Source organism: Cyprinodon tularosa, unplaced genomic scaffold (assembly GCF_016077235.1).
Source record: "Cyprinodon tularosa strain WSP-4 unplaced genomic scaffold, ASM1607723v1 ctg570, whole genome shotgun sequence".
Taxonomy (NCBI): Eukaryota; Metazoa; Chordata; class Actinopteri; order Cyprinodontiformes; family Cyprinodontidae; genus Cyprinodon; species Cyprinodon tularosa.
This window is the reverse complement of record NW_024039308.1, coordinates 50,023-61,864: the sequence shown is the minus strand read 5'-3', so window position 1 is coordinate 61,864 and position 11,842 is coordinate 50,023. Positions and strand designations below refer to the sequence as shown.

Below are 11,842 nucleotides of genomic sequence, written 5' to 3'. Positions count from 1 at the left end.
ATAAACTTATGGGTGAGGTTTACACTCCCACAGTGTGATGGTTCATCTCAGCCAACATAAGCTGACTTCACCTGGATGACTGACATCAGACTTTTTAATTTAGTTAATCATGATTTCATTCCTAGGGTACATTGACCTAGGAATGAAATACATACAACATACATAATAAAATGAGTAAATGTATCATTAAATACATAGACATCACAATTATCTAATGGTTCAGATATACTATAAAAATTATAAAATGATCTAGAAATTTATCTATATATACAGTATATTCATGTCAAGGATTTAAAAACAAATTAACTGGCATTTAGCGACCTGTTGACACTTTCAAAAGTCAAAGATTTATTATAACTACTTCAGTATATTAGCCTTTCCAGAGTTGATATCTAAGGGAGTGCCCATTTTGGGTCTATTCCTTTTGATTATAGATTTCATGACCATTTCAGTCAGAGTGAAATAACTTTTTCTATATCAGAACTCTGCAACATTTTGGATCAGCTGCTGGCTTTTAACTTCTGGACTTCCTGATAGCAAAGAATTGTAACTGTAGCATATAGCTGAGAAAATAAATGCCTGCTCCATGATGCAGAGCTGTCTGAGAGATCAAAGACCACAAGTGTCCAGTTTAGGCTTGCAAGTTAAAATTCATTTTGTGGTCCCCCCCTTTTATTTTATTTTTTTTTTTACAATATTGTCCTCTGCAGAGAGAGACATATTTTTAACTTCGACTTAAAATCCTTTAACGAACAATCTCCAGAAAAAGGAATAAAAAAAACAACTGTCAAAGTTTAAATGTTTTAAAGGATCTTGAGAAACAAAAACCCTTAAGGTATTTATAGACACGGTTTTGCAGGATGTTCTACTGATTTAATAAATGAATTATTTCTGTACAGAATAATAATGTTTTTTTTGTTTTTTTTTAAATAAACTTTATTATTTACCATACACAACAATACAAAACTGCATTGTGAACATATCACAAAACAACAAAAACATATGCCAGGGGGGACATTAACAGAGAACAATAAAAGTATAATAAGAAATGATAAAATACTCTTGTTTAAAGAAAAACAGTACCAAAGGTGACAAAAATACCAGATGCCACAGTGAATCAACACAATAAATTATCTAAAATTCCAATTTGATTGCAAGCCAATAAAGTTGTTTTTGCTATTTTGTTTGTGGGCGGTCGAGTTGTAAATATATAATGTTGAAATTCAATCAGAAAAACTAAAAAGTCCCGTTTTTTCTCAACAGAATAATGTTCTGAAACAAATAGTGCAACGTCATGACGTCATTCGCGTGTGCGTCACCGCGCCCTCCGTCCTCCTCAGGGAACGCGCACATTCCTATTGTCCAAGATGGCGGCCTTATTGCAGCTACTGTGATGCTGAAATGTTTAGCATCATTTTTAACCTTATTCATCGTAAATGTGCCAAAAATCAGCGGCCGTCCTGGAAGCGCGTCTCTCCGTGAAGCCGTCCGCTGCCGCCTCGTCTCCACGAACCCTCCCGGAACCAGCTCCAATCGCCGAATTCCCGCTGCAGGCACGGAAAAGTTTGGGCTCCATCCTCCGGTGAAAGATGAAAAGGCAGGCCGGGAGAGAGAGCAGTCCGTCCCGGGCTGTCGCTAAGCGGATACGGGAGAGAGAGCGGGAGAGCGTCCGCAGAGATGAGCTGCCGCCGCCGCCTCTGGCTCTTCTGCTGGCGGAGAGTCGGAGCTACCACCGCCGCAGCCGCAGCAGGGAGCGAGAGAAGCCGCGGCTCAGAGAGGAGCGGGCGGCCGCTCTGGAGCTCCACCACCGACACGAGCTCAGCCTTCTCGGCCGCCCGCCGCTTCGCGCCACCGACCCGCCCGCCGCCAGACCCGGGACTTTAGAGTACAAGACGCTGCTCATCAGTAACCTTGGCTCTCAGGTGTCGGACGAGGACGTGGAGGACGCGCTGTTCCACGAATTCAAAAAGTTCGGGGACGTCAGCGTGAAGCTCTCGCACACCCCGGAGCTCGGCCGGATCGCCTACGTCAATTTTCGCCACCCGGAGGACGCCAAGGAGGCCAGGCACGCCAAGTCCTCCAGGCTGGTTCTGGGTGAGCGGCAGCTGAAAATAGAGCCCATGTACGTGAGGAGGCGCAGTGTCACTCCGCCGGATGCGGGATATTTGCCGCTGCACGCGCCCTACCCCTATAGGCAGCGCTCCCTGTCCCCGCCCGGGCCGGCGGTGAGCAGCCTCCGGGAGCTGAGGGCCCGACAGTACGCCTTGGAGAGCCTGGCTCTGAGCAGGGACCGGGACCGGCTGTTGGATTATTATGGCATGCTGGATGAGAGGGGGCGGCCCTACGGCTTCCCGCCCATGCCGGTGGTGGAGGATTTAAAGCCCGAGGACGACCAGAGGGCCACCAGCAACCTCTTCATTGGGAACCTAGACGGGAACGTGACAGAGGTTGAGCTCAGGAGGGGGTTTGATAAGTATGGCATCATTGAGGACGTGGTGATTAAACGTCCAGCCCGTGGACAGGGTGGGGCATACGCCTTTGTGAAGTTTCAGAACCTGGACATGGCCCACCGGGCCAAGGTGGCGATGCAAGGCCGGCTGATCGGTGGGAACCCCATAAAGATCGGCTACGGCAAGGCGAACCCCACCACCAGGCTCTGGGTGGGCGGCCTGGGGCCCGGGAACTCGCTCGCCGCCCTGGCTCGGGAGTTTGACCGCTTTGGTAGCATCAGGAACATCGACTATGTGAAAGGAGACAACTTTGCTTACATCCAGTATGAAAGCTTAGACGCTGCTCAGGCTGCCTGTACCCAGATGAGGGGCTTTCCTTTGGGGGGCCCGGAGCACCGTCTCAGGGTGGACTTTGCTAAAGTTGAGGAGAGCCCCTCCCGCCCGTTTCCTCCTGGTTACCAGCCTCCCGTTGCTCTCTCCTCCCACTTTGACCTTCTAGGGGAGGCTTACAGTCGCCATCGCAGCCTGGAGCGAGAGCTCAGGGTGGGCAGGGAGCGCTCTTCCCCCTCCCACAGCCTCCTCTCCCTTAGGGAGAGAGAGAGGGGCCTGCTGGAGAGAGACTTTCCCAGCAGCCCCACGCGAAGCCTGGAGAGGAGGCCCGGGGGGGTCGAGGCGTTCGGGAGGAGTGGGCGAACGGCGAGGAGCCGCAGCAGGAGCAGGGAGCGCTGGCTGAAGGAGCGGGAGGAGAGGAGGAGGAAGAGCAGGAGTCTGTCTGCGGAGAGGCCGGCGGAGGAGAAGGAGAGGGGGAGAGCCAGGGTGCGTGGTCCAGGGGGGGTTCTCTCCCCCGATGCAAGCCCCGACCGAGCCCGGGTCCGAGCCCCTGACTCGACCACAGAGCCCAGAGACCACTCCCCCGACAGCGGCGCAGGACGACACTCTGCCACCAACGAAGACGAGCCGTCAGCCAGCCGCCACCACAGCAAGCGATCTTCCAGCGACCACCTGAACAACCACCACCACCGAACCAGCGAAGTGGTCGCCGCCGGCTCCCCCGCCGCCCAAACGGACACGCCCACCTCTCCCAGCACGCTGTCAGAGTTCGCTCAGAGCACGCTCTCCAGGCTGTGGCGTGGATTCTTCGCCCTGAAGAACAGCAGCTTCCCCACGGACCTGTTCCTGCTGGAGGGCGGCGTGGCGTACTTCCACACCGTGATGAAGGACAGCCTGAAGCTGCAGGTTCAGAACCAGCCCAGCCAGCTGAAGATCGCCCAGCGCCTGCGCATGGACCAGGCGCGGCTCGACGAGGTGATGCGCCGCATCAAGCTCGGCCGCCCCGACGGCTTCGCCATCCTTCTGGCCCTGCAGGGGCCTGTGGACCGCCAGCCCCCGGGGCTGGAGCCGGGGCTGCAGGTCCGTCTGCTCCGCCACCTGGTGACCTACCTGCGCAACAAAGAGGCCGCCGGCGTTGTGAGTCTGCCTGCCGCAAAGGAAAGCGGTCCGGGCGCCATGCTGTACGCCTTCCCTCCAGGGGAGTTCTCACAGCAGTTCCTGCAGGCGGCCAAGAGGACTGTGGGTAGTCTGGATGAGGAGCACATGGTGATCGTCATCGTCAATGACACTAACTGATTCCAGGACGGCGTGTTTCAGACATTTCAGTGTTTGGTCCAGTTCAAAGAGGTTCCAGTCGGGTCACACTACATGTTTCAGTCCTTCTGCTCCTCAGTGTCGCCTTCATCCAGGAGGGTGAAAATAATCCAGGAGGAACTTTTAAGAAAACATAAAAACCCTCCTGATTTTCTACAGTAAGCTGTAAGATGTGACACTAAACCCAGAAGTGTTTCTCTGCTTGTTACTTTATCTGTTTTTAATCCATCCTGGATCACATTAGAGCAGGACGGTTCTATAAACTTGAATCTAATCTTTTAGCATTTTTTGTGTTTTGAATTGTCTGTTTTCCAGCCTGCCTCTGTGTGTCCTGGTGTTTTTAGCATTCCAGGCCCATCCTCCCCCCCATTGCATGCACCAGGAGATCAACCCCCAGCCTGTCTGTTAAAATGAAAACTTCTTTCAGGATTCCTGTTGAACGATCAGTTCGAGTCGTGCTTGTTTGGATTGTTCTTATTGTGCACATTTATACCCTCGGTTTTATCCCACGTGTTCTGGTTTTTCTTCCATGTTGTCATGAAGCAGGTCAGTGAACTGAACCACAAATCGAACCGTTTGTACAGACTAAGGGATGGGAAAACATTTGGACCCAAAATCTTCCAGTGAATTTCTTCAAATGGTCAAATTCATTTGATGAAACCAGTCAGAAATAAGCCGGTATTATAAAATAAGGATGAATGAGTAAATAATGAGATGTATTTTAAAAAGAGGAATATCTGAAGTGTTTTCTGTGTCATCTGAAAATTGACCATGTTGTTTCTGACCTGAAATAAAACCAGAGTTTTTGTTGCTGCAGCCTCAATATTTCTGCTTAAAGTTAAATCATCTCAGCCTGGATGAGACAATGGACAGAAATTAGGAATAGGAAACAAACTACAGCAAGTTTACAGCATAGAAGCAATAAAGGCTTCCATTCAAAACAGTTAAGTTATGAGCTTAAAAAGCAATATTTACAAAAGCAGCATATTATAAAACATTAAGGTATAAGAAAATTTTATGAATTATTTAAAGTTTAATGAAGAGAGAAGTTTGACTTTCTTTGCTTTATTTAGTCTGATAAAAGGACGACATATTTCAAAGTGTTCAAATAAAAAGGTTCTTTAATGTCAGGAAATGATTTTATCTGTTTACATTTTTGATAGGATATATGTATCATCAGCAAATCTATTGATGTCTGAGAATTTTGTATTAAATCATCAATGGGAGTCTAAGATAAACAAAGTAGCTTTTTTCTGTAGTTATTAAATGGATAATGTTTTAATCTTAATATGAAATATAATTTTAGTCAGACTTAATTTACATAAAATCAATCTCATCTGAGTTTTAAAAAAACATTCATTGCATCACAGCAGCAAACGGTTAATAGTTTAAGCAACTGCTTTAACATGAGAAAAAAATCAACAGATTTCTATGCTGAAATAAAGCAGATGGAATGGATCCTAAAACCTGATTTTTTTCATGGAAGAACATGCAGTATAACAACAAAAGTATTTGCTCATCTATTCAGATTTATGGAATCAGATGTTGAGATTACTTCCATCCCAGATGCGTATAAAATCGAGCACCTAGGCATGCAGACTGTTGTTAAAAACATTTGTGAAAGAATAGGTCGCTCTCAGGAGCTCAGTGAATCCCAGCATGGACCTGAAGCATGCTGCCACTGGACTCCAGAGCAGTGGAGACGCATTCTCTGGAGTGATGAATCACATTTCTCCATCTGGAAATCTGATGGACCAGCCTGTCTCCTTGAACCCCAGTCTGCCTCAGCAGATGGCCGCTCACACTGAGCCTGGTTCTGCTGGAGGTTTCTTCCTGTTAAAAGGGATTATTCCTCTCCACTGTCGCTACAAGCATGCTTAGTGTGAGGGATTGCTGTGGAGTCAATGCACTCAACTGGTTTTCCTTAGGTACTTACCTTACTTAAATCTCAATTAAGGCTATCTATACTTTACTTGAGTTATTTTTTTAACTTTTTACTTCTACTTATTACATTTTTTATTAGCAATTATCTACTTTTTATTCCTTACATTTTAAAATAGACTGGTGACATTTTAAGCTCATGTTCGTTATGGCCTGTTGGTATAAAAAAATTAATTAAAAATAATTTGCTTCATCCATAAAATTAATTTCTTTAAAACATTTACTTGAGTAAAAAGCTGAAGTTAATTTTAACTTCTAAAAAAGTGTAAACAGTAGGATTTATACTTCTACTTGAGTTATAAACATGAATACTTTTGACACCTCTGTTGAAAACATTGGAAATAAAGACTATTATTAAAATTTATAAGGAAATGAAGCAGTAATTTAGCCTTTTTAAGAAATCTGCTCTCAATACTTCTGAAAATTAAAGGCCTATATCCAAACTCTCAAAAATCTTAAAAAAGTGGTTTATAAACAACTAGAGAAATTTTTAGAAGAAAATAGTGTTTGAGGTTTTTCAAACTAGTTTTAAATCTTTACACTGAAACTGCTGCTTTTAGAGTTTTTATACAACCTGAGTTTTAGCTAAAAATTGAACTGAATGTTTTTCTCCACAGGCATGACTTATACCAGACCCAGATGGTTCATTGCAGTCCTGCCCTCTACTGGTCATATGAAGCATCAAGTTTGACAATTAAAAGACATAATCAGTGATCTTTAATAGTTTAATAATCAAAATACTCGAAACACAAATACTTCTTCTCAGGCTAAAGATGATTATTAGCACATCCATCTCCACAAAAAGTCATGTTTGATATAAACAGAATAAGTTAAAGGATCAGAAAATATTCGACAAAAGTAAATATGAATCATCAAAGTTCATGAATGAAAAACATTTTACATTAAAGTCAATATGCAAAAAGGTCTCATTTGTTGAAATTAAACATGCTGAGTCGTTTTATACTAAGATGAAAACCTCTCAGTTTTTCTGGATGTTTGGATCTCAGTTTGTTTCCATAAAACAACCAGATGATCAGATCAGATCAGATCATCTCCAGTTTCCTGTTTCAAACACTGAGTTTCAATCAGATCAATAAGGTTTCATTTGGACAGAGCTGCTGTTTGCTCACTGAGATCTTCATGGGTAAGATTTTTACTTTACCCAGAGTGTAGAAGTATGGAAACATCTTGTCGGTGAAGGTGTGTGTGAAGGTGTGTATGTGTGTGTTAGTGTCCAGATCAGAGAAGGACAGCTTTCCTCTGTCCCAGTCCAGATTCACTCTGATCCTCTGGAGCTTCTTCTGAACTGAGAGAAATTTGGGAAGAGATGGTGGAGACTCTGCTAAGTATTTACCTTCATGGAACCATATATACAACAATCCAGACTTTATGTCTCCCTTCCTCTGAACAGACTCTTCTAACACACCAAGCATCCAGCATTTACTGTCTCCAACGTCAACATCCCAGCTGTGGTTCCCTGAGTTAAAGCCCTCAGAACTCAGGACAGACCGGGGCCAAGACCCAAACCTCTCTGGATTATCAGGAAGCTTCTGTTTCTCTCCTTTAGTCCCGCTGGTCAGATCTTCAGACAGGATGAGTCTTGAACCAGCAGTGTTTGGGTCCAGGATGAGAGGAGTGTAGGACACCATGTTCTTCATGTTGCTCCAGATGTTGAAGGCCAGGTTGCCCAGATGTTTGGCCTGGTCTATCAGAGCTCCTGAGGGCAGCTGTGGATCCTCCAGCAGGGGGCAGCGCTGGACTCTTTCCACTGCAGCCTTGTAGTTGTGCAGGAATGAGACGTCTTCAGCTCTCAGCTCCTCCTCTGTGGCTCTGACTGTGTCTGAAAGAGCTGCTATCTCTCTGCTCAGAGCCTCCATCTTCTCCTTCATCATCCCTCTCTTCTGCTCCTCTTCCTCCCTCAGTGCAGCCAGCCTGGCCTCCTCTTCCTCTGCTAGAAACTGATGAAGCTTCTTAAACTGCTCCTTAATCAGCCTCTCTGTGTGTCGGGCCTGGACCTTCATGTGTTCTGCTGTCTGATCAAACTCCTCCTGAACTTTCTTTCTGAGCTCCAGCTTCTTCTTCAAAGCTTCCAGAGTTTCCTGAAGTTTCTTCTTGTGTTGCTGAGCAGCTTCATCGATGGGTCTGAATCTGTGCTCGGTGTGTTTTTCTGAATCTTTGCAGACGAGACACACTGGCTGCTGATGGTCCAGACAGAAGAGTCTGAGTTTCTCAGAGTGCAGACTGCAGAGATCCTCTGAAGCTCTCTGCTCTCTCTGCTGTAAGAAGGTCTCACACAGGTTCTTCAGAACCAGATTTAATGGTGGTTCATCCTTTGAAGATCTCCTCTTACAAACTGGACACTCTTTTACTGGTTTCTCTCTCCACCAGTTCTTCAGACACTTCTTACAGAAGCTGTGGCTACATGACAGAACAACTGGATCCTTAAAGACGTCCTGACAGACCGGACAGCAGAGATCCTCCTCTAACCTGGAAGCCATTTAGTCTCTGAGTGAAGCTGAAAACACAGAAGGTCCAGTCAGTCATGGCTCCCCTCCCTCCTCTACTAACTTCCCTCAAAGTGACTCTGAGTGGTGTTCTTGGTCCAACTCACCTTCAGTGTGTGGAGTGTGAGCAGCTTGAAGCAGCAGTGTTGGAGGTTTCCACTTTTCTCTCCTGCAGCTGGACTCACTCAGAGGAAGCTGCTAGTTTGGTCTGAAGGTGAATCTGATCGTCTGGGAGTCTTCTTCTTCTTCTTGTCGAGTTTTATGGCGGTTGGCAACAAACTGTTAGTAGCATTACCGCCACTTACTGGTATGGAGTGTGGTTCGTGATGGTTAAAATATTTATCCTGATACATTCTACCCTAACTTCTTCTAAACATACATTCACACATTCACACTTAAAAATATAAACATATTTGTGCACAGCTTTGTATATCAATTCTTCACTCACAAACACACTTACTATAATTAAATTCTATGGAATAATTTCGTTTTCTTTAGAAATCGAATAATTATTTGTATGTGTTTACTCCCTAAATTTTTCCTCAGTATATCTAATAAATTAACCTTCTCCTTAATGTCTTCAAACTCTCTCCTCATATATATATCTTCTCTTTTTTTCATATTTATGACATTCTAATATAACATGTTCTATGGTTTCATATTTATCACAGAAATCACATTTGCCCGTTTTATGTTTTTGTATTTTAAAAAGTGTATAATTAAGTCCTGTATGACCAAATCTTAACCTTGTTATCACTCTTTCCTCCTTTCTATTTCTTCTTCCATTTCTTCTTTCTCCTACCATCTTCTGAATTTTATAAAACCATCTTCCTGTTTTATTTTCATCCCACTTTTTTTGCCAAACTTCCATTAGTTTCTCTTTAATAATACTTTTTCCTTCTGATTTACTTATTTTAACTATAAACTAATAGAATGTTTAATTGCCCTTTTTGCCATTTTATCTGCCCTCTCGTTTCCTTCTACCCCAATATGTGCTGGAACCCACACAAATGTAACTATCAGCCCCATGTTTCGTATTCTGAACAGTGTATGATTTATTTCTAATAAAATGTCCATCCTACTATCTGTTTGGTTATTTTTTAAACTTAACAATGCAGAGCTTGAATCTGAACATATTATTGTTTTTAATGGTTTTATGTCTTCTACCCATTGTAACGCTAATAATATTGCCAACATTTCTCCTGTGTATACTGATAATCCATCTGTAATTCGTTTTCCTATTTTTATATTGAATTCTGGTACTACAAATGCTATTCCTAGTTTCTCAGTTATTTTTGATGCATCAGTATAAATTTGGATATATTGATAATAACTGTCTAAATGTAACTGTACTAAATTGATATCTACCGTGTACGATTTATCTTGTTTCTTTTCCATTAGTGACATATCTACTGTTGCTTCTGGTAGAATCCAAGGAGGTATAATTGATATTGGTGTTGTTTGACTCATTTCTAAACTATTCATTTTAAATTTTTTATTTTTATTTTCAATTGTCCATCCAAAACTCCTAATTTCTTTCTTTTCTTTTTCCCAGCATGGATTTAAAATGTCCAAAGTTGGGTGATCCCCATTATTTCCTTGTAAATTTAACCAGTAATTGATTTCTAATTTTGTTCTTCTTAAATCTAATGGCATTTCTCCCATTTCTATTTCTAATGCTGCTGTTGGTGTGGTTTTAAATGCTCCAGTACATAATCTTAGTGCCTGATGTTGGATAATGTCTAATTTGGTTAGATGTGTTTTAGCTGCTGAACCGTAAACTAAACAACCAAAGTCTATGTTGGATCTTATCATACTTGTGTAAATCTGTTTTAGTGATTTCCTATCTGCTCCCCAGTCACTGCCAGCCAAACATCTCAAAATATTCAAGATTTTATTACATTTATCAACAACTTTTTGTATATGTATATGCCATTTTAATTTTTCATCAAACCATAATCCTAAAAATTGTATACACTTTACCTGCTCTAACTCTTGTTTATATAATTTTAATTTTATTTCCTTGTTTATTTTTTTCTGAGTAAATAACATTACTTTTGTTTTATCAACTGAGAACTTAAATCCCCATTGCAACGCCCATTTCTCTATTTCAATAATAACCTTTTGTAATTTTTTAACAATACAATCAATATTTTTCCCTCGTTTCCAAACAGCTCCATCATCTGCAAATAGTGAACACCCCATGTCTTTTTCAATATCTTTAAATACGTCATTTATCATAATTGAGAACAATAGTGGACTTATAATACTCCCCTGTGGAGTTCCATTTTCTACTTTATATTTTCCTGAGGTAGTTTCTCCTATTCTAACTTGTATTTTCCTACCTGTTAAAAAGTCTTTAATCCATTTAAATATTCTCCCTTTAATACCAAACTTGTATAATTTAATTAATAATCCATCCACCCACATCCTGTCATATACCTTTTCTATATCAAAGAATACTGCCACTACACTTTCTTCATCCATCCGTGCTCCTCCAATTTCGCGCTCCAAACAGAGCGTTGGATCGCCAGTGCTCCTCCCCCCTCGAAAACCACTCCGATACCCCGACATACATCCTCCACCATTTAGACAATACACCAGTCCATTATTAATCATTCCTTCCACTATTTCACATAAACTAGATGTCAAGGCCACCGGTCGTCTGGGAGTCTCTCTGCAGGAATCAACAATAAAAAAAAAAATGCTTCCTGCTTTAGTTCAGGTGTGTCAGGTAAAGGGGCGGAGCTTAAACCTGTTCAACCTGCTGCTTCAACCATAACTGATGTGTTTCCCATGTGTGTCCAAAGTCCTGAATTCTACCTCTAGCTGCTATAAAACTCACTGATTAACAGGTTTTATTCTCTCTGCTCAGATCAGAACATAACCTGTAATAAAGACTCCAATAATCTGTCCTCAGTGCTGCAGTCGTTCAGCTCTGACTGAAATTTCTCTCCCAGATGTTCGTTCAGGAATAATCAGCTGACCTCCACAAAGTTCTCCTCTTCCTCCAGACCTGCTGCAACAACAACTCAGTCTTTGGAGCTAAATGTGGTTCTAATGTGATGCTTTTTCTTTCATTGACTCATACCGGGTCAGAACAGCATCACTTGTTAATCACTTCTCAGTCAGTGAAGCTGAGATGTTGTTATGAATGGAGCCAAATGGAAATAATCAGTATTGAGACGCTGAGAAGTTTCTTTGCTCAGATCTAAATTCTCCTGTTCTGACCTTTCAAAGGACTGCTCCATCATGGCTATGGAGAGCTGTTGGATTCAAAATTAAATAAATAAATAAATAAAT

The 11,842-nt window shown here is 42.7% G+C and overlaps 3 protein-coding genes across 3 annotated transcripts in view; 1 reads left to right on the top strand and 2 right to left on the bottom strand.

The window, feature by feature from the left end:
- Window positions 1–1,336: 1,336 nt before the first annotated feature.
- Window positions 1,337–4,917, top strand: rbm15b (RNA binding motif protein 15B). Its single transcript, XM_038306059.1, has one exon. It carries the CDS (start codon window positions 1,590–1,592, stop codon window positions 4,074–4,076), a length of 2,487 nt encoding a protein of 828 aa, XP_038161987.1. The 5' UTR covers window positions 1,337–1,589; the 3' UTR covers window positions 4,077–4,917.
- A 1,829-nt stretch (window positions 4,918–6,746) lies between these two features.
- Window positions 6,747–11,842, bottom strand: part of LOC119797107 (nuclear factor 7, brain-like) — a 33,091-nt gene continuing 27,995 nt past the window's right edge. Inside the window, exon 3 of the mRNA XM_038306061.1 lies at window positions 6,747–7,140. The gene's annotated coding sequence lies outside the window, so the exon portion shown is untranslated. The remainder of the gene's footprint in view (window positions 7,141–11,842) is intronic.
- On the bottom strand, window positions 7,121–8,798 carry LOC119797111 (tripartite motif-containing protein 35-like). Its single transcript, XM_038306065.1, has 2 exons — window positions 8,647–8,798; window positions 7,121–8,550 (listed from the first exon to the last, which is right to left on the bottom strand). The coding sequence occupies exon 2, from the start codon at window positions 8,531–8,533 to the stop codon at window positions 7,121–7,123; it is 1,413 nt and encodes a 470-aa protein (XP_038161993.1). The 5' UTR covers window positions 8,534–8,550; window positions 8,647–8,798.

Bases quoted from the DNA above. Each gene is read 5' to 3' on its own strand.
- rbm15b (XM_038306059.1), top strand. From the start codon at position 1,590: ATGAAAAGGCAGGCCGGGAGAGAGAGCAGTCCGTCCCGGGCTGTCGCT.
- LOC119797111 (XM_038306065.1), bottom strand. From the start codon at position 8,533: ATGGCTTCCAGGTTAGAGGAGGATCTCTGCTGTCCGGTCTGTCAGGAC.